The following is a 21,675-nucleotide window of genomic DNA, read 5'->3' as shown; positions in this document are numbered from 1 at the left end:
AAACCGTGGTGAGAGGCGTTGCAAAGGACGAAGTCGATAGTTGTCAGGGACCAAAAGTGAACGGTCTAAAGGGTAAGGTTGAGCGACGACAGGTCTCTTGGATCCTAGAATCCACCGGTTAACTAGAGACGGCGCGAGATCCTCTGTTGTAGGGCTGTGTTCATCAGGCTACACTATTTTCTTTCACCACGTGCAAAAGTTGTTCTAATTTTGGTTGGCAAAGGCGAACAAGTGTGTGATAGAGACAACCGAGCGGTAAGCCCCCCGAGCCAATGAATCCAGAAGATCAATTGAAGGCAGCGAGAGTGTGCTCGAGCAAACAGGAAAAGGATACTTCATGGACTGTGATTTGGGAGACGTAACCTTCCTTCAACCACGCTGGTGGGTCGGAAATCCATCTCATCGGTCCGCCGTCGCCTTTGGCCCACGTGTAAATTACACCCGAATTACGGTACGGAACCCGTCCATGTTGACCGAGGATCGAGGAGGGTCATAACTGGTATAGTAGAGGTATAGTCAAGAACAACCCAAATCAATTCTTTATATTTGCTCAAGTGTCCACACTATCTACATTTCAAATGTTGGGTATTCAGCGATTAAATCTTCCCTTGTCAACGGAGCGCCCAAAAGTCAGATACGAGAACAAAACGCCCAAACACCGCCACCGCCGTACGGTAAACTGAACAGATAAAGACTTGTCAGAAGCAGACGTATCTGCTACGTTAGATATCCTTCCGGCTCTCTTCGCTGTAAGGTGTCCCTGGACCAGAGCTAGCCATGTCCCAGCTATTGCTGTCTTCGCTGTGCCGGCGCCGGCGCTCTTCACCGCGCTGCCGCATGGCGTCTCGGATCTTTGAACTAACTTGCTCAAAGCCATCACTTGAGGTAAGCTGACTGAGTGGCTTCAGTTGTTGCCCAGAAGAACCAGGCCGACCCCCAAATGAGCTACTGCGGCTGCGACTACGGCTTGAGGGCCGGGTGGAGAAGAAGCCGATGTTTGCAAGGTTATGAAATGACTCATTCCGGGGAAGAGGCTCTTGTGAGATGGAGCCTCGCTCAAAGTCTGTAGTGGTAGTTCGCCTAATCTCTGGAACCGGGACAGGCTCACCATCGGCCTTTTCAGCCGGCTTATTGATCTCGCGGAAAGGATCGGTGACGATCCTCGCAGCATCAAAGTCAGGGAACAGCTCCGGTCCCAGTGTGTTGATGGCATCGGTAACTTGTTGGGCAAGGGCTGCACGCTTCTGGCGAAGTTTCACTAGAGAGTTGGCCGAGGATGGATTCAAGGACAACACGAGTGGTCTCAGGGATTTCAGTATATCCATGCCAACCTCTCCGATGCGAAGGGCCGCAAAAGTGATAGTAGGGAACAGGACCATGCCAATGGGCACAATCAACCACAGCGGCATCCACTCTGGGACAGTGTTTTGGATCCGATTATGGTAGGCCCATATGGTGAAAACCACCGTATAGAACGCGTAGAGAGCTGGGGCAAACGCAAGGGCAACGAGGAGTTTCCAGGTTGCCATAACATCTCGCCCCTGTAGCTTGACTGTAGAGGCAGCTAATGCCTCTTGAGATTTCTGTTTGGAGATGACCTTGGTTGTAATAAAAACAGGGGTGAAGAGGAGCAAGCCAGGCAGTGTTCCAATCGTTAGAAGAGATAATTTGATTAGGCGAGAGATCAAAGTGAAAATGACTTTGATGAAAGAAAACCTCGCATATCCAACCTGATGGTCGCGTATTCCCAAAAGACGTAACTCTCGGTTATACTCTGCAATAGACTTTCGCAGATGCACGATTCGCGGGTCGTCTTTAAAATGCGTATATCCTTTCACAAGGCGGCGGTTGAGTTCAACAACCATGGGGAGCGGGAGCTTCTTCCCTTTGGTATTGTACAAGCGACGGGCAGCTTGAATAACCTAAGGATTCATTAGCGGCAGATATCATAACTTGAGCGAATAATCACCCACCATTAACGTCTCGTAGTCAGGACTCGTCACAGTAACCGCAACCAGGCCCTGATATATGGTGTCCAAGACAGCACCAACAGCTTCTCTTTTTTCTCCTCTTTTAAATTGCTCGACTATCTCCCGTGGGATTTCGATGGGATTTCCGAACTCAATAACTGCACGCGAGCGGAACTTATGGGCGTGGAAATAGTTCATTCCACAGGGCACAATCTTCAAGCCACAATCTGGATTATCCGCCAACGTACCAAGAGCCATCAAAGCAACACCAGCTAAGCAAGGTTAGACAAAGGACAAGGTTCGCAGGGTTAAATCAATAGAAATACCTTTTAACGGAAGCAAGTTTGTACGATCATGACTACCACCCTCGGGGAAAATACCAACACATCCTCCAGCATTGAGTCTAGCAAATACTGCTTCATACACAGCTGTTTGGTCCACATGAGGGGACACCTTGAATTTGGAGCCCTTGAATTTGGGGTCCGTATCTGACGCATCCCCAATGAGTTGCCCATCATCCGTAATGTCTTTCCTCCCGGTGAGCTGATAGAGGGGGTCCTTAGCTTTGAACGGCTTCTTTAGGATTAACTCTGCCGGCCCGCGGATTTCAGCGATAGTCGCACTATGTGAAGTACCATTGATGGTAGGGAGAGCTATTGTCCCGTCCTTCTCAAAACCTACCCCTTCAAAATCGGTATCTACTCCGCGAATCAAAGTGGGTTGGTTGATAGGATCGGGCATATAAATTGTGCCCTGGCCCGGTTTCATATTGTCCATTGCTCTGGCAACAGGTACAGTACCTATAGACCTGGCCAACAAGCCGATGAATTTGCGACGGAACGATTTTTCTGCGATGAGCCATGAAATTCGGCGGCGAGCTTCACTGCGCATTACACGCATCAGGATCAACGAATCCACAAACTAATGGTGCCAGATAATTAGCCAGCTTGCACACCGCAGACTAAAGCGGCATCGACCAGACAGTCCTACCTGATTCGCATGAGGAGCTGCAACTAAGATCATTGGGCCTTTTCTAGGTATTTTCCAGGAGCCGCGCGGATGTACCTCCCGAAAGAAGAGGTCTACGAGAACGGAAAAAAGCCATAGAACCAGGTCATACAGCCACCCGATCAACGGTGGAATATACGGTTGCTTGGCCATGATGCCGTTCGAGGGTTTGGTGGTGATCCTATCTGCTGAGAGGAAAGGCTAGTACCCCGGTTGGCTAGAAGCAAAGGTCAGGTAGGTAGTTATAGCTCAGTGGTGTTATTCTTTGACAAGATGACGAGCGCGCGTGATTGCGATCGAGCGAGACATGAACTGCTACCAGCCTGTCTGTGATGCAAACACAGTGAAGTTAGCTTTCAAGAGATCATCAGCAATGGAGAGGCCGAATGTCTACCTGGGGTTTTCACACAGTGTAACGAACCCTTCCGGACTGATTGCGCAGATTGTGTCAAGTCTGTTCATGTGTCCAGAAAGCACATGTTGGGGTGGGAAGAAAAGTTGAGAGTTCAACCAGAGCCATGTGACAGAGGCCTTGGCTCCATGGATGACATGGAACTGGAGTACTACGGAGAGTACTAGTAAATGCTGGGTGGGGGTGGAAAAAAATGAGGTAAACCCATTGTAATTTAAACGGTCCGACCGCAACTCCAGTTAAATGTCAGAACAGTAAAGCTACAGGAAAGTTTATGTCATTTCCGCGTCGCAGGTTCTAGAACCACGTACCATTTGACGGGTTGACTTGTACATGTACCAGGTCACACCACAGCAATATATCCCGAATGTCACCTATAGGAGATCAGGGAATTACTAGTAGCGCATAAAGACGCTGCACCGGTTGTAGAAGGTGAGGATCTGTTATGAGTATTAGCGGAATCTATACATAACCACGGAACATGAGTCGACCTACCGGAATTTGTGGGGTAAGGGTCGAGGAACCTCAATCTGGTTTATTCTCAAAAAAAAGCACTTCATTACTCGGTCGCAGGAGTATTCGGAGTATCTAAGTAGTAGAAGTGGTAAAGTACATACTAGTATTATGCCCCGAATCTTTTCTTTTCCTTTATTTGTCCTTTGTTCGGGACTTCGGGTTGAAACAATACTTCCATAATAGCCTACCGTAGCTACCTTAGCTTCTTCGGTACCTCGAGTCAGGAGTCCATCTGTACAGTCATCAAGCCTAGAACCTTCTGATCTCCAGTTCCGTCCAATTGTAAATAATTACATACGTACTCAAAAGGTAGAATACATCTCCGTTGATAACCTCAGGTCCAAACTTCGGTAACATAATATCCATGGAAGGTAGGCTAGAAAGAGTAGATAGGTAGTCATGACCGGATCGTAGACTGTTCTAATCAGATTGACGATGAGAATGGGCATTAGGTATTATGGGGTATATCACAAGGTATTCAAGTGAGATCTAATCTGTGTCTTAGAATTGCATGACAGATTTCCATAGTAACTATTGTAAATAGTTCTGGGATACTAAGTATGATCATTGATGCTATGGTCTTAGGTTCCGAGAGCCTCTTCCATCTCCTGTTTTTTTTTCCCCTGGGTTTCTCCACCTGACATCAGCCCCGCGGAGAAAAAAGTGACCCCAACTCTTTTTCTCGTCCTTATCACCGTCACTAGTATCACTACCCCCGAGTCTAGAGTAGATTATACTGAACGGACTAGCTTTGAATTTTGTTTTTGTTTTTTTTTTTCATTTTTTGCTATCACCCCAAACAGACGACGACGTCTGGCGATCCACTTTCCATTCCTACATACATCCACCGCTCCAGGTTGCAGCGTGGCGATTGCCTACGTGACGCGGGTCTAATCCATTATCCACCTCCCAGTACCTGAGTTGATATACCCTTACGAATTGCTAGGGTCTAATACGGCTTGACTACCTATACCCACTAGTGTCATCTTCCTGGTCTATTTTTCTTTTCTTTTCTTTTCTTTTCTTTTTTTTATCAATCAGTGTTGAACAGGCCGCATCGACCAACATTTCTCCCTTTGCCGATTCAAAGTTTCAACGATATCAATTGACAAGATATTTTGTCTTCACTACCCTAGCCTATAACTGCAGGGCACTAGCTCTCAACCGATATCAATCAGAATCGGTGGCGATCAGTCTCCTACACTTTGCACGATATTCTGTGGTTAAGGCTACTGGTCACATACTGGAATTGCTAACGGAACGGATTGGGTAAAGATGTCGATCAAGTATGTGAATGACCCCTCACAACTCCAACTTTCATAAGTCTTCGTCATTGTTGGTATATACTTCGCACTCCCAGATATTCTTGACCTCCGAGCATGTATATGGCATGACCCTATACAAATTCATTTTTCTTGATCTCTTCCCACTTGGCTTCAGCCCCCACTTTTTTAGTCTTTACGGGCAATTGTCCCTATATCGTTTCTGCCCAATTTGGAGAGGTGAAGGAATAAGATAAGATATGGGATTGATTCTAACCTACTCTGTCGAGCAGCTGGGTGATGCTACATGAGCATGAAGGCTTTGTCCGTCTTCCTCATGAGGATTTGATATATACGTCCCCACCGCGCACTTGCCTTTCTCTGAAACCACTCGACTCATATAAAGGCAAGGATGCAATATCATTGCAAAGTGATTCAGGCCGAATTTATCTTACGAATCATCGGGTACTTTCCCCTCATATCGGTTTCGCTTTGGACATGGTTTTTGGGTGACCTCTTGCATATCTTGACCTGAGCTTACAGAGTAAATTCATTTTAGGTCGTATATATACCTGCTAAGAAGTCCAATGACTTCCAATCATTCTCTGCACCTCTTCTTCACATGCATGATACTCATGTATCAGCCCCCCTTTTTGGTGCAAATGTGTGGCAGTCTCTTGTCCAGCCGGTACCAGGTGGAGGGATACCCTCGTCATTGCCCGCATTACTGTTGAAGGTGACTTTCAAGGAGGGAGGCGCGTTCGATTATCATAACAAATTCGAAGAGATCAAAGAACGCCTACGAGTGGCTCTTGAGAATACTCGGCAAAGTAGCCGAGGTGTTGGGAATGTCGATATGTCTACTGTTCATCTGGACCAATTGCCCGCTTACTCCGGCCCAGTACATGATTCGACTGGCGCTAACCATGACAATCAGCATTCTCCATTAAACTCTCAGGACAGACGTGCTACTTCAGAATCGTCTCCAATGGGACCGCCGCCAGGCTACGAAGAAGTTCAGCAGCAGAGTGTCGCTGATGAGCTCGAAGAAAGGTTACGTCGTGCTAGCTGAGAAATATATTAATCCCTGGGCCTAAATAGACGCATTTTTGCTTCGATATATCTCATCCTTCTTTTCTCTTTCAATGAATCATAATGACTATCGACAACCCGTTCTTGTACAGTACACCTGATTGCTAAAGGCCCAATCTGGTACCTAGTGTGTTCAAACACCATTGACTTTTCTGTTTTTTCTTTTCTTTTCTTTTTCCTGACCAGGATCGGAGAGCCTATTCTAAAGACATATATTAGCGAATATACAATTTTAGTCATTTGTAGCAACTAGAAAGGTTCAGTATCAGATTGTTATTTCTTAAAAAATAGGATTACTACATTGGTCAATCCCCTACCGAAGCGTCGGCCAATCACGTGTGCGATAATTGAACATTCGCCGGCGGCCGGACTGTTCCGATTTTCCTGGACGGCAGAGCCAAAGCTTCGTAAAACCATCAACCTCATCAACCTCGCTCGTCGCTGCCGCTTGCACCCCCCACATTTTGGAAACCCGGCCCTCCAATCCCCTCAATTGATACTTCCACGCAGATCAAAATGGGTATCTCCGACTTTTTCTCCGACATCATCTCCTCCTTCAGCCTCCCCGAGGCCCAGGCTGAGGCTCCCGCTGAGAACGTTGAGCAGTCCAGCAGTCAGGAGACCGAGACCGAGGAGAAGCCTGCTGTGACCGAAGAGTCGAGCGAAGAGACCGCCGAGAAGACTGAGGAGTCCGCCGAGGAGACTCCTGAGGAGCCTGCCGAGGAGGAGCCCGAGCAGGAGGAGGAGGAAGAAGAGGAAGAGGAAGAGGAAGAAGAAGAGGAGCCTGAGGACATCAAGCCCCAGCTCGAGGAGGGTGAGTCGCTTGTTTGGATTAGATCTCGCGTCTTCATCTTCGCATTGTTAGATTGTCATGTTGCGCGGCGATGTCACGATTCGGCCAACACACGCCTGATCTCCATTTGTCCGCACTGCACATGCCATTGACACAAACCCATCTTTTGTCATCCTAATCTCACGTCTCATATGTGCGGTGACTAACTTTGACGGTATTAGAATGTGCCAACTCCGCTCAGTGCGCCCCATACAAGCACCACTTCGATGAGTGCGTCGAGCGTGTCACTCAGCAGCAGGAGGACGCCGACTACAAGGGCCCCAAGGAGGACTGCGTTGAGGAGTGTAAGTGCCTTCTTCTCTATTCTCTATTACTTTGGGACTTTTACTCTGGCGGATGTGCCAACCATACATGTCCACGCATCGAATGCCTCAAAAGTAATCATTATAACGAAACTGACATCCCCCGCTCCAGTCTTCCACCTTGCCCACTGCGCTTCCGAGTGCGCCGCTCCCAAGCTCTGGAAGTCCCTCAAATAAGCGTCTCGCCCCGGGACAATTCCCGCCACGTTTCTCTTATGGTTCAATGACAACGAGTTTAACGATGGCGCATCATGTATGGACCATCCGGATGAGATACGAAGGGGGAGCTGTGGAGGGAACTCACAGAATACAAAACGTCATGGCGGCTGGCTGTTTCCGCTTGTCGGCCTCAAGTGTCTCGCATAGAATGGGAATAGACTCCTCTCCAATGTGGGATTTGTGTTAAGCGGAGAATGGGGGAATGACATCCTTCGCTGTGTATGTACAGATAGCTGGGTAATTGCATGTTTGTGAACTGTGCTTCTTAATTTTCCTTGTGTTTAGAACGAATGGCATTTGTCTCTTAGACTGCTACTGCTGCTACCTTCGGTTTCCACTGGGCTTTGTCAGAAACGGGCTCGCACAAGGTTTATATCACGCGTACTCTTTCTCGTTGAGGCCCTCAAACCCTAGGCCATATACATGACAATTATATACACATCTCCTAAGTCCAAACGACAACAACCGCTATAACAAAAAATGCCTGGTTTAACCCAGGAAGCTCCTTCCTGCTAACTATTGTTTTTTGGACCAAAACTTAAAACTAAACTTCGACTCGGTCTCAGGTGCAGGGGTATCATTCCCCGCAAGACCGGTATCAGTATACTCACGACCCTCCAGATCAACCCCTCTATCCACATCCAATCTTCGACGTCTGACATTTCTCCCAAACAGTCCAATCGAGACCGGAAACGGCACCGCAACACAAGCAATAACCGCCGAGAAGATCAGCGCATTTCTCATGTTCTCCGGCGGGTCAGCGTCACGGCCTGCCTTGAGTGCATCCTGGGCTAGAATGAAGACGGCCCCGAGGAGCTGACCGCCCGTCCAGCAGATTGTGCTCCCGATCTCGGGGGAGAACGGATACGTGATCTCAACGAGATACTCCAGGACGACGGGGAGGAGGGCGAAGGAGGAGGCACCAAGAAGGGCGCAGACGACGTAGGCCGGGGCGATGCCCGCCGGGCTGGATGGGGCGAAGATCAGACCGATGTAGCAGGCTCCTACAATGGGGACTAGGATGCGGATGGTGACCAGGTAGTGTTTCCAGCGGTCTGTGATTGGGGAGACGATGGCGGAGCTGATTAGACCGACGATGATGAGGACGCCGCCTGCGATCCCGGCTTCGGTTTCAGTGAATGCATAGGGGGCGAGGATCTGGTTGAGGAGGGAGGAGACGCTGTTGAAGAAGCCGACATAGACTGAGAAGGGGATGAGGATGAGCCAGAACTCTAGCGTCTTGAAAAGTTGGGCTATTGCTGGGAGGAGAGGCGTGCGGGTTGTTGCTGAGGATGCACTGGGTGGTGTCGGGGGTTTTGCTGGGAGAATAAAGGAGGGAATGGCGGCGATTGTTGCCTGTAATTTTTACATTGGGCCTTGTTAGAAGAAAGGAGGACATTCAATGATAGGTTTGGTGTTTTCGTCTTTCTTCTTCTCCATTGGGAGTACACTTACAATGACGGAGATCCACAGAACCATATCGGGAACCTCGCTGGGCTTCGTCGCCCAGAAGGAATCGATTAGCTGGCCCAGAGCTGCTCCCAATGGATTGGCTAATGTGGCTACGGCCGTGGCACTGGTGCGCCCTTGGTCCGAGAACCATAGGTCGCTGTACCGTGTGGGAGCGCTGAGACAGAACGGCTGAGCCAAACCGATAAGGATCTGGCCGAACATGGCAACACCAAACATGCCTCCACGGGCTTTGGTGCCTGCATATCGAATCCAATTTCCTACCAACAGGAGGGTGGAAGTGATGATAATGGCTGGTTTGGGGCCACCTTTATTGAGCGTGAAAATGACGACACTGGCATGCATGGTACATATCGTCAGTTGCATGTCACGGTGGAATACGAATGTAGGAAGACGCACGGGCTAGCAGCACAGAAGGCAAACAGATATCCTGTACTCATCCAATTGATTGCGCTTTCGGAGACGCCAAAATGCTGAGAGGCAGTGGTGGATATGGCGGAGAAGGTTAACCACTGTGATATGAGATTTTAGTCCATGGCGCTGCTTCTTCTTATGCAAAGGCTACGGTGTAATCGCACTGGTGATCACGAGATTGGGGATCACATACATCCCAGCTGACCACAATGTTCAATAACACCAACTGGGCCAGTCCCAAGAAGCGACGCTTGTAGACCTTATAGCCAGGCCCCGAGGGTGGGAAATCCGATGGAGTTGAGGTATGGTGTGCATCTTGTGATTTGGAGGCCATGATGGGAAAGGCTAGTCGGTTCTATTATACATAATTCCTCTATAAGATGGAAGAAAGTGGTCCTTCACAATCAGATATACGTCGGTATTCTTAAAGAACCGGAGGGCGCCGTTGCGAATGACCCGACAGGGGTTACAGCGCACATGGGGCATGATTCAACATTAGTCAAAAGTACCCCAGAGATGGAAGAACCTAGGTTTAGTCTCTGAGCTAGGGCACTGAGAACAATCGTATCAAGCCAGCCTCGCCCATTATTGGGGCTCAATCAGCCCGAGGCTTGAGAAGCGAAGACCGAATGCGGGGTTTGAGCATTCGTTTAAATTAACGAAGCCCGATAATTGGGTGCAGATACTAGCAGAGTACATTGCAGGAGCTGACAAGCGAGAATTCAATGTAACCTTTTGCTTGTCTATCTCTCGTCAGGTGAATCTCCATCACATGATGAGGGAGCATCTGATCTGTGGATGGATTTGGATTGGAGTGGATTTTCCCCGTATGGAAAGGAAAGTTGAACCAGTGAACGAGCTGGAGCATTTCTCCCCAGGTTTGGAGATGGTCCCAGGCACTTAATGTATGGCCGTCCAATCATCATCCCGTATCGCCAGTCGGATTTTAATTGCACTGAGTGTTTCACAATCCATGGCTCATCACAGATCAATTTCCGAAGGACTATTTTAAGCCTTCCCAATCCGAAGATCTTTCTATCGAGCAAAGTCTCAGAAAATATTAACAACCACCTTCCAGACGGTACTGACTGACCTACAGCGAACCCAACATGCCTCCAACGGACATTATACATCACTTTCTGGGAATCAGGGTTGCAGGAGGGCACGGAAGATCAATCTGATTGCTCGGAGACCTGCGCGGTCTCTATCAACTTTCGATTTGATGGTGGTGACAAGAATTGTGCCGGGTTTACCTTTCTCACACCCATTCAGAATATTCTAATGAAAATTGCAAGAAAATAAGAGAAAGAAAAAGACAGGTTTGTATATCATTGCTATCATCCATGCTCTCTCCAGTGCCGGTGGTGGTTGAAATGCGATCATTATCATCACTTCTCTGTAATTTTGTTTTTCTAATATTACAACTCCAATAATTTCTTCATGGTCCATCCATGTCCAATGCTGACATACATTGCATTGGATCTATCGAAATTGCTTTTTGGTTTCCCCCTTCTTCTTTTCTTGCCTTCGCTAGTGGCGCTGAAGATTTAAAAAGTGTCCTATAATGGTTCGTGTCCACTGGCTGGGTGGCTGAGCATCGACACTCTTTACGGAGTAGTTTGCAGATCGTCTCGACTCCATCCTCGCTTTCAACTTTGTGTCTCCCCCAACCGTCTTTCCTTTCCTCCCTTTATTACTCCGCCGGTTCGTCTTGTTTTTATTTCTGTCCTTGCTCCTGTCCCTCCTTTAACTGGAAACTCTGTTTCACTTCGCCTCCCTCTACCGCGTGTCTGAATCTCGGCCACCTCCTGTCACAATAAACACGGAGTGCCCCCTTCAGGATGTATACTGTCTAGGACTCTTTCTTGCGACGACCTTCGATCACTAGTCCATCCCGCATAATTTCCCTCGCCGATTTATCTGCATACTTGTATCCACAATGAGTGGTTTCGACCTACGATCCAGTCAATCGTCCTATGGCGATCCAAGACATTTTTCCGGTGCCTCCTTTGGCGCTCCACAACCTCCCCCAACGAAGGTTCTCATGGACGGATACCATGGCGCTCCCAACCTGAAAAATGTGGAAACTCCGCGCTATAATCCAGTAAGTGGTTCTTAAAGCCCCCATGTCAAGTCCTCCATTTACCGACGCCGTCGCTCGCCCATAGTTGAACACAACGCATCCAAGAAGTTCGGCTTTACTGAACGGCAATGATCCCGTGACGATGTATTTGTTGACCGAAACCGCTATGGGCGACAGCGTGCATTATGAGGTCCTGTCTCTGGAGGAGGTTGAAGGCCTGAAGAAAGAGTCTAAGTTCCTTTCGGGTCGCTTGGAGGCTGCCAAACGGAAATTGGCTTTGGAGACGAAACTTCGCGATGCAGCCATGTCCCTCAGCCGGCTATATAATTCAAAGAGCGCCAGGTCGAGCGAGGAATATGATGTGGGAGGTTCTCCGAAATCCAACCGGAGTCGCAGGAGCATGTTCGGTCGCAATGGCGCTTCAAGTACGCTCGACAAAACGGATGGGGAGTTAGCAGTGAGCACGCGGAAGTGCGAGGAGCTTTCGCAGGAAGTCTGGAACCTGGAGAGCAGAGTTCAGGTGATTCAAAAACGATTACTGGAGCATACTGCTGGCGTCCTACAGATGACACATAAAGGGTTAAAGAAATATCCGAAGAACAATGTGCCCAATACCCCTGAGAGCCTCTCCAGCCATAACCCCCGTGGTAGCATCGACGACTTCGACGATAGGAGCCTATACAAAACGTCAGATCATCTGAATGAGCTCAGCGGGCATGGGCCTCCAGGGCCAGATCCTTTGGCCCATTTGAGTCAACCGGCAGTCGGCCTCGATACAATCCAAAATACCGAGAAAAAACTGGAGATGCTAAGTGGGCAGATGCATGACATGATTCTACAGTCCAATCCCAACAGTGACTTCGCCCCGGTTCCACAACTCTCGGCAGAGGGATCCATGCTCAACCCTACCGCAACTATTGAAGCTTACATGGCATACATTGAAAACGGGCTCGGTGCACTCGCAACTCACTCTAATAGCACCGCCGCTACCAGAAGTATGGACAACGGGAGCGATCAACAGTTAGCGGAGGTCAACTCTCGACTATACCAGATTGTGAACGAGTCGGGCTTGCCGCGCTCGCGGACCCTTCCACCACCACCTGCTGTATCTAATGGAGGTCTTGAGGAACACCTTTCATACCTGAACGAGGGGATCGACGGCCTCCATGAGCGCTTGGGAGGGCTGCTTGAGCAGAAGGGCATCCTTACTACTCAAATTCAACAGCAGCGGGAGCTCAACTCGAAATCAGACGCGGAAAGGGATGCGCATATTGCCGACCTGGTCGAGCAGTTGGCTCGTGTGCGTAAGGAGCTCGACTTGGCGGAGCGAGAAGGGGAACAGTCCAAAGATGTGCTGGAACACACGATGGAGCAACTGGAGGCTGCACGCCGGGAATTGTCAGATCAACAACACCGGGCCATCCCAGAAGACAATTCGGAGGCCATCGCATCTGAAAAAGAAGCTCGCACGCGTGCAGATGCCGAGGTGTCTCGTCTGCAAACCGTCGTGAAAGAGCTTCAACAGGAGAAAGATGCCCTTGCTGAAGCTCATGAGGCACGTCTTCGCGCTGAAACTGAGATTACCCAGTTGCAAGCGGTCGTACACGAACACCAGCGCGAGAAAGATGCACACAACGAAACCCAGGAAGCACATCGTCACGCGGAAAGTGAAATTTCTCGTTTGAAGAATGTTGTGCAAGAGCTCCAGCATGAAAAAGATGCTTATGCCGAAGCCCACGAAGCGCGTCTTCGTGCAGAGGCTGAAGTTGCTCGCTTGCAGCCTGCCATCCAAGCGCACCAGCGCGAGAAAGATGCCCACGCTGAGACTCATGAAGCACGCCTTCTCGCTGAAGCTGAAATCACCCGCTTGCAGGCTATCATGCAAGAACTTCAACAAGAAAATGCGACTCTCGCGGAAGCCCATGAAGCACGCGTCCGTGCCGAGACAGAAGTTGCCCGCTTAGAATCTCAACTCGAACAGATTCGATCCGAGTCCAACGGCCACACAGAGCAACTGTCTGCGGTACGCTCCGAAGCAGATGGTGAGATCGCGCGCTTACAAGCTGTGATCGATCAACTTCGTGGCGAGGTTGATGTAAAGACAGAGGAGGTCGCGGAATCCCGTGAGCGATCAGCAAAACAGATCTCGAGTCTTGAGGAGAGTATCCAGCAAATCCGTACTGAGACTGACGCACGGCTGAAGGAGGCCACGGACTCGCGCACACAGGCTGAGGATGAAATTACTCGGTTGCAAACCTTGATAGAACAAATACGCTCCGACGTGGAGTCTCAGCTCGGCGAGGCAGCCAAGGCTCGGGCAGACGCTGAGGAGAATGCGGCACGCTTGCAAGCGGAATTAACCGAGCTCGAAGGCGAAGTTGTGAGGGTTCGAACTGAACTTACAATGGCCCAGGCTGAGCTCGATGGTGCTTATGGTAGCCGGTCTCAACGGGCAGCCGCTGTCGACCCTGCCCTTCAAAAGGAGCTCGAGGTGTTGACCACCCGTAATATCGAGCTGGCGCAGGAGTTGGCCACTTTCAAGGCCGGTAAGCCTGCAAACAGCGACACACAGCGACGCGTAGAGACATTGGAGAAGGAGCTTCGCGAGACGATTGATGACTATGAAGTCATGACCAAAGCTAGTATCGAATTTGAGAAAGAACGCGAGAAGTTTGAGAGCCTCATTGACGCGCTTCGGGATCGTTGTGAGCAACTGGAGACGCAATTGAATGAAGAGCGGATCACCTGGATGGGCATGCACTCAGCGTCAATGGGACGAGATGGAACCACATATGAGACGACATCAACCATGGTGCTGAAGAACGAATTCAAGAAGATGATGCGTGACACGCGGACTGAGAATATGAAGATACTGAAGGTGAGTACACCGTTATCCTTTCTCTAGCAAGGTTCTCGGGTTGACTTGAGTACAGGCGGAGCAAGAAGAACGCCGAAGGCTGGAGGCTTTGCTCAGGAATCTGAAAAAGGAGCAAGCCAGCAAAGCTGATCCGAATCAGTCCGTCACGGCTTTATGACGATGATGATATCCTAAACTTCTCCTTGTTAATCCTCAAGCCACCCGATTTTGGTTGAGGTCACTTCATCTTGCTGATATTCTCTTCATCGTACATATTAATGTCTATTTATTCTAAGTATATATTGGACCGTTTATGATCCCTCATGTTGTTTATATTCTAAGGGGCTTGTTAAATGTATTTCTACTATTCGAATGGACTTGGTGACTATCTTATAATTAATCGCAATTCTGTGATTTTGTCAGAAGCACACATACTTGCCACTAATGTTTGGAGCGATAATTTCGGCTTACCTCTATCAGTCCACCAAAGGTAGTTCTTTCCCTCTAATTCACTTCAGTGCTGCTCTTTCTCGATTGGATTCCTAGCCAGGCTGGAAGGTACGGTGACATTCCAAATCCCGTTCTCACAAGTCAATCTGTGTCTTTCGTTGACTACACTTCGACTGATCCTATGCCCGTTCTCAGATCTGTGATGCCTCAGAATGGATCTGCGATGTCGCTCTCCTTTAACCACCCCGGACTCTGTCCCGCAGCAGAACAGAGCGACATCCCACCCAGCCTCGACCAGAGAGTCATCTGGGTCGAGTCCAAGCGATGCAAGCTCGATATACAATGCCGCAAGGGCAAGCTCGGGGTTGGAAGACCTTGTGCCTAGGTCGAGTTGTACCCTGAATAGCAGAATGGCAGCAAACATGGCAATGTTTGTCGCTCCCACGTCCGAGTACATGGCAGATAATCCATCAAAGCCAAATACATCGGAATGCCATATACTGTCGCAAAAAATGACGGACAACGAGTAAACGTGCCGACTCCAGAGGAGTCGCGAGAAGTTGACCGGTTCGACCAACGGCGACACCGCAAAACGGCGAGTGTCAACGATGCAGATGCAAAAGTGAAAGCTTCCAGATGGCTGGGAAGTATAGCGTCCCCTGCGAGTCCTGTTCTACCCACGTACCCACCACCAGTAAGGATGCCCACACCTCCGGGACTTCCATCTTTCGGCAGCGAAGAGGCAGTCCGTTGCTCTGCGCGATTACCTGTCCATTCAGCACCGAGCAATGGGCAATCCCAGCAACGTGGCCGTTGTAGTAACGCTGCTGATGGTAATAGAGTCGAATCCTACGGAGAGTCACTTCGAAGATTCTTTGGTATCTCTTCACCCTCTGCCTTTCGATCTACTGGGCGAGAATGCACTGTTGTGAGGGCAGTTGATAACACTGTGGTCCAAGGGCGCTTTCCCCATAGGCATAGTGCCCATGGAGTCGGTGCGAATGGTAGATTACACGACCATCCATTCCATCGGAGGAACCTTTCTATGGCTCAGTGTGGTGGCATTGACGAGGGTGGCGGCGCCGCCGTTCAGACTAGACCATCAGACACAGAGCACTGTTCCCATATCAAGCGGCAGAACTCAATTCACCCAGGAAACCACTTATCAGTTCCTCGTCCACAACATATATCTAGCAGTAACTCACCCGGGCCAAGCTGCTCGGTGACCACTCAATCAGCAACAACCTCGAATCCCGCGGATGGACGCGCCTTAGAGCCAGGGGCTAGGAGGACTCTGGTGATGGACATGTCCGCTATACTAGCTACTGAACCCTCTGGTTGCTCCCTCACACAAACACGATCAACAGCGGAACCTTCTATCCACGAAGGATGCGTCACGCTTGATGGCCAACACGGCCGTTGGTTACAGGCCTCAAACATTGTTAACTATTATTTTTGCTGCTGTGTGGGAGCCAGGAATGAGCAGGATACTATTGTATATGTGAACACTGCTTCTAATGACACATATGCTACTGCAAGGAGCCAGGTCTCGGACGACAGCGCGGCTCCTTCGCATGTAAAGAAAGGTGCGGTGCAGGAGTTTGGGCGTTACTGCTCGAACATGTGGACGTCGTTTCGAGCTTTTATCTCCTCTCGTAATTATGGATCCTCCACATGGTTAGAACAGACCCAGGAATCTCTTTAACCGCTGTCACGATTTGCGGTTTTGGATATCAGGCGTTGTATGAATCACATGGTTCACTCGGGAATCTTTTTTCACTGCCATGAAAGATCTTGCGGATATTGGATTATGCTGGTCTGTATTCATCAGGATCCACTATTGTTACTCTTCTTCAAGTAACCCTTTAGAGAGCTGTGGTTGATAAGGTTCATTCTATGAAAGAAAAGGAGGCTTCTACGCCACCTTTCTACTATATTCTTAACTAAGAGATCCATGGCTTGACGGCTGATCATACGAGTTTCCATATCTGATACTGCAACGACATGAACCAGTCAACTCCGTTACTCCTCAATGCAATAATGCTCGGAAACGATAGACGTTAGAGAATAAACCATAAGTTCAAAGACATTCCATATGACGCCCATGATGAGTTCAGAAAGTTTCCAAAGAGATCGTAGGCCCTAATATTCACATGCAATAATGACCATCGACAACAATATCCAATTGGGCTAAATAGAGACCAAGAAGAATGGGAGACGAAGGAGAAGGGATGCTAATATAGAATGGAGAATGAAAGCCACAAGACCGACGTCATGTCGTTAACGGTATATGCAGAAGTCCGGGGGGGAAAAACGAAGTAAATTATTAAAGCCCCGTAAAGAACTGAGAAGCCTCTTTTATCTCTTCGTCGTCGTCCGCAAAGTCCCATACCACTATCCTTGGGTCCTGGGTGGCACAGACGATTTTCCGCGCATCGAATTGGACCTTGAAGACCCTGGAGGATGGCGGCGGATTGTTGTCGTTATTGTTATTGTTATTGTTATTATTCCCACGGGCTTGTTGGTTCCGCGCTGCGTGGTGATGGTGATGTTGGTGCGCCGCTCCTGGAGCCTGCACAACTGGTAGGTGCTGTTGAAGCTGAGGACGGTTTGTTGCTGGGCCGGCAGCCGGGTTGGTAGGCCGATTTCTCTGAGCCTGCTGGGCAAAGGCGTTCCGTGGACCATGAGGAGGAGGAATTTCATCATCAGTATCCTCTCCGTTGATTTGCTTCAAAGTCTTCACGTGAGACAGTGGTTGGCCGACAACCCAGGCGCCATCTCTGTCCTTCTTCCAGACAAGCACTAATTCGTCATAGGAACCCGAAACAATCCTAGCCCATTTACTTCCGCCTCCTCCCGGTGGGATATGAGCACCCAAAGCCTTAATGTCCTTTGGGTTTCTGGAACCGGCCGTGTTCTGGCGGTGGCCGGCACGTCTGAGAGCCCTTGGACCATAGTCTACAGCTTCGTCGGAGCGCCGAGCATCGAGGAACTCGTTATCAACGGCCAGAGCTTCCAACTTCATAGCCTCTTCGGCTCCTGGTGGGTCACCAAAGCCGGCTTGGACGGTCCTTACTAAGTCGGCGTGACCAGTTAAACAAGCAACCTCCGCGCCCGAGCTGTGATCGAAAATACGAACGGAGTCATCATTGCTTCCGCTGATGATACGCCGGCCATCAAACTGAACGCATGCGATACCTTTGTCGTGGCCCACAAGGGTCTTCTTGCAGACACCGCTCCGGATGTTCCAGATCTTGATTAACCGGTCACCTGAGGCGGAAATAATCTCATCTTCGCTTATCTGGATAGCATTAACTGCAGCCCCATGCCCTGCGATTGTCATCAAGAGAGAGTACGGAGCAAGGTTGCGTATGTGACGCTTGGCCAGCTCGGTTTCTGTAATAGGGGAAGGAAGTTCGTTTATATCAACAATGTGCGCTGGAAATATAGACCCAGCCCCATGATGGACGACAGGATAGTCCTTGTCACCGGGCATGAGCTCACGCCGATTCCAAACCTTTATCAGCCTATCTTTGGAACATGTGACAAGATAACGCTCATCAAATTTGAGGTTTAACACGGAGTCCTGATGAGCCGGTGCAATCTCTTTGAGTTTCTCACCGGTGGAAAACCGCCACAAAATGACGCTCTTGTCGCTGCTCCCAGTCATAATAATGTCTTCAGAAGGTCGGGGATCGAATTGGAGACAGAGCACCGATTTGGAGTGGCCCACAAGAGGACGATAGCGCAGTCTCTGTGTATCAATATTCCAAACTCGGACAGTCCTATCTCGACTACCACTCACCAGCAATTTCCCCAAAATTGGATTGAATAAATACATTCTTGGTGGCACTCCGCCAAGTGCTCAGGGTGGGGAATCTGGAATTTCGTAAGGCGACCTCGATTCCAATTCTCTTCCAACCGTCTACGTTGCTTATAGAGATGAAGCCAGTTAATTCTCGCACCACCGTTAGGCATTCGTAGCAAAATAGATGATTTTGGGGCCGAGTGAGCTGATGAGGACGTGGGTCCATGCGCGGTGCGAGAGAGGTCTGTCTGAGACCCTCGAATGTTGTTCGAGTCTAACTGGTGCCCAGAGGCAGTTGACTCGCTCTGGTCATTTGCGACATCACTCATGAGATGATCACCCTCAGTGTCGGCCTCCGCAGACGTTTGTTGTCCATCTTGCCGCCCGATTATGTAACTGCCCACATATCCTGTTGTTCGCGAGTCTAACCAGCTTGGAGGTACTCGTTTCTTATTCTTCGGTTCTCCGACATCTGTATCGGCGTTCCTTAATCGGGATTTACGAAGAGAAGGGGACGACAGTTTGGATTGCCTTTCCTCGAATGAACGGATCGCCTCGATATCGACGCGCCAGCCTTCATCGATGTATTTTCCTCGCCACAGACCAGAGTCAATTATACGGCCCTGCCAGGCGCGAGATGCCAATGAAGCTGTCAAGAGAGTCTTAGGATCAAGGTAGGAGAAGATCTCGGAGGTGATCTCGGGAGGGAGTTTGACAACGGGATCCATGTGCAACACAGGCGCAAGGCGGTCGACAAGCGCGGCCACGGTAGAAGTGGATAGTGTGCGTAATAAGCTGTAGGCAATCTCTATACATGATGAACTGTAAGCATAGATACCCACAAACAAGAGGCAGAAGGCATCAGCCTCGCCGTCCAGACACGCGAACGGCGCTGGCTGGCGGGAAAGTTCAACGCACCAGCCCTATCTTCTTCGCTATTAGCTAGAAGCCAATCCGGGAGAGGCATCCCATCATCCGAGGGCGGCTCCGCAAGTTCCTTGTCCACCTGGCTTCTGGTCTCGTCTGAGTAACCCTCGTCCAGTCTGTAAGGTGCAGATATTGAGGGGGCGGCGAGGTCGGGGGAATAATTGGCGGCGGTGGTCTCTCCAGCCATGAGTTCTTTCGTCACTGTAACAAGAGGGTCGATATGCAGTAGTTAGATCCACCTTTTTTTCTTTCTTTTTTTTGCTGAACTAACACGGGAGGGATGGCCCAAGCCTCAGCTCAGTCGGCGCGCAGCTTAGCTGGTGTTGTTTGTCTTCTTACTTGGCAGCAAAACAGGCGAATATCGGATTGCCTGTGTCCCTGGAAGTAGGCCACTTCACGCTTTCAAGAACAAGCATGAACGAGATTTATATCGTAGCTCAGCATTGAAGGGCCTTAAAGAGGGTGATCGAACGCCATATTGAGGAGGGACTGTCGTCAGAGAGCGTTGGCGGTGGATTGATAGGTGACTTGACTATCGATACCCAACCGGGTTTAGTCAGACTTACACAGGTTATTGTTTGTTTCTTCCAAGTACGGTACGGGTCACGTCAGATTTTTAGTTTTCCTTCAGGACAGCCGGGGTAGTCTTTACCAAGACCCGGAAGGAAGCAAACATTACATACATACTTCAGCAAGATAATCTTCTACATTCGGTACCGCTGGACTGGATCTAGATCATCCAGGTAACCTCTCTGGCCAATATTATCCTGATTATAGATACACGTACTCCTTCAGGCTTTTCCTCCGGTGACATGCAGCGGTATCCCTTCAACACTGCAGCTACTTACGCCGAGGAACCTGAACCTGAACATATATATCATCGCTGAGCCTCTCAGAAACCGGACCAAGGGTTCAAGCATCCGGTAATACAACCTGCATGCTTTCTTGTAGCGGTGAGAACTTGCTGGAATTGAGGATGTAACCTTCATCGTTATCTTTGATGATACACTAATATATCCTAAACCCTCTCACAGGTCCAATTTTGCCGGCCATTGCTTGTTGGTCTTTAGCTGAGAGTTTGACTCGATTCCTTTGGTACCATTATCAACTGTCAAGAATGGTTCAAGAGTAATCTCCAAAAGGACCTAGATTTGGCACCTTCTTTCTCTCCACCGTTTCACATACCCTTGTGGATTGGTTGTTGGTTTTGTAGGAGCTATGGCGCAATCTCAATTTGATCCATAGCCGACGTAGAATTCCGATACGGAGCAGATCATCATTACTTGAAACAGCTAAGTTCCTTGAGACTGCCCCGTAGTGTGTATACCCTTTCCGGAGTTGCTGACGAGAGCATAGGGGTAATACTATTGTGTAGTATAGATGAAAGCAAGAAAGAATAGCAAGCAACGGTTACAATGTGCTTGTCCCAGGTTCCACCCGAGTTATCTGGAGAAACTCAAGGAATAGATAGATTGAACAGTTGTTCAACTTTGTCTGAGGAGCATCTGTCACGACCAACCTCATATCCTACTTTCTACTAATACTCACATCTGGCAGGTGACGGACGATGTCATTTCGGTTGCTCTTGCTTGCTGTATGTATATAGCCTGAGTAGATACGCTATTATGGTCTCAAAAGGGTAAACAACACCCGCAAACTGCTCTTTTAGCAGAGACCAGCCACTGTCAGAAGTGAAGAAGATCAATTTAGCTCCTAAGACAATATTCCGCGTCTTACTTCTGACAATACTCTAGCCCTAGGACTCAATTGGGTTCCATCGGTTTTACTGTTGTTTGTTGGCATTTTTGGTTTGGCGCTGAGTTTCCCTGTGGTTTGTACAGATTAGTCAATTGTACAAGGTACAGATGCTACTAACTTGTCACATGAATACTCTAGTTGGATCTGAAGATAATAGGTTAGGGCTGAACAAAAGATACAATCATTCAATTCAATTTAATTCTATTTATATTCCTTCATCTCGCCCCGACGCCCCCTTCCTTGCCCCATTCTGCAGGGGTTGATCAAGGAAGAT

The 21,675-nt window shown here is 49.1% G+C and overlaps 6 protein-coding genes across 6 annotated transcripts; 3 read left to right on the top strand and 3 right to left on the bottom strand.

Moving 5' to 3' along the window:
- Positions 1–722: 722 nt before the first annotated feature.
- On the bottom strand, positions 723–3,405 carry ANOM_007063 (putative glycerol-3-phosphate acyltransferase Sct1; the record flags this gene model as incomplete). The annotated part of the gene is made up of 5 exons (XM_015552319.1): positions 3,373–3,405; positions 2,961–3,305; positions 2,297–2,891; positions 1,974–2,242; positions 723–1,922 (listed from the first exon to the last, which is right to left on the bottom strand). The coding sequence occupies exons 2-5, from the start codon at positions 3,129–3,131 to the stop codon at positions 723–725; spliced, it is 2,235 nt and encodes a 744-aa protein (XP_015406621.1). The 5' UTR covers positions 3,132–3,305; positions 3,373–3,405.
- Positions 3,406–5,790: 2,385 nt separating this feature from the next.
- ANOM_007062 (uncharacterized protein) lies at positions 5,791–6,240 on the top strand (the record flags this gene model as incomplete). The annotated part of the gene is made up of 1 exon (XM_015552318.1): positions 5,791–6,240. The coding sequence occupies one exon, from the start codon at positions 5,791–5,793 to the stop codon at positions 6,238–6,240; it is 450 nt and encodes a 149-aa protein (XP_015406620.1).
- A 428-nt stretch (positions 6,241–6,668) lies between these two features.
- On the top strand, positions 6,669–7,759 carry ANOM_007061 (cytochrome b-c1 complex subunit 6 family protein; the record flags this gene model as incomplete). Its single annotated transcript, XM_015552317.1, has 3 exons — positions 6,669–7,074; positions 7,275–7,397; positions 7,528–7,759. Coding segments are annotated over 3 exons (561 nt in total), but the record flags the coding sequence as incomplete, so codon positions are not given.
- A 391-nt stretch (positions 7,760–8,150) lies between these two features.
- On the bottom strand, positions 8,151–9,852 carry ANOM_007060 (putative cell surface receptor/MFS transporter (FLVCR); the record flags this gene model as incomplete). Its single annotated transcript, XM_015552316.1, has 4 exons — positions 8,151–8,990; positions 9,090–9,438; positions 9,504–9,616; positions 9,712–9,852. The coding sequence occupies 4 exons, from the start codon at positions 9,850–9,852 to the stop codon at positions 8,151–8,153; spliced, it is 1,443 nt and encodes a 480-aa protein (XP_015406618.1).
- Positions 9,853–11,457: 1,605 nt separating this feature from the next.
- On the top strand, positions 11,458–14,750 carry ANOM_007059 (involucrin repeat protein; the record flags this gene model as incomplete). Its single annotated transcript, XM_015552315.1, has 3 exons — positions 11,458–11,622; positions 11,687–14,479; positions 14,535–14,750. The coding sequence occupies 3 exons, from the start codon at positions 11,458–11,460 to the stop codon at positions 14,634–14,636; spliced, it is 3,060 nt and encodes a 1,019-aa protein (XP_015406634.1). The 3' UTR covers positions 14,637–14,750.
- A 2,484-nt stretch (positions 14,751–17,234) lies between these two features.
- On the bottom strand, positions 17,235–19,830 carry ANOM_007058 (F-box and WD domain protein; the record flags this gene model as incomplete). Its single annotated transcript, XM_015552314.1, has 3 exons — positions 17,235–18,702; positions 18,762–19,524; positions 19,635–19,830. 3 exons carry the CDS (start codon positions 19,828–19,830, stop codon positions 17,235–17,237), a joined length of 2,427 nt encoding a protein of 808 aa, XP_015406635.1.
- Positions 19,831–21,675: the final 1,845 nt, after the last annotated feature.

The sequence above is a fragment of the Aspergillus nomiae genome, assembly GCF_001204775.2.
Source record: "Aspergillus nomiae NRRL 13137 chromosome Unknown contig00145, whole genome shotgun sequence".
Lineage (NCBI taxonomy): Eukaryota > Fungi > Ascomycota > Eurotiomycetes > Eurotiales > Aspergillaceae > Aspergillus > Aspergillus nomiae.
Note: the sequence above shows the minus strand (reverse complement) of the source record. Positions and strands in the feature narration are given on the sequence as shown.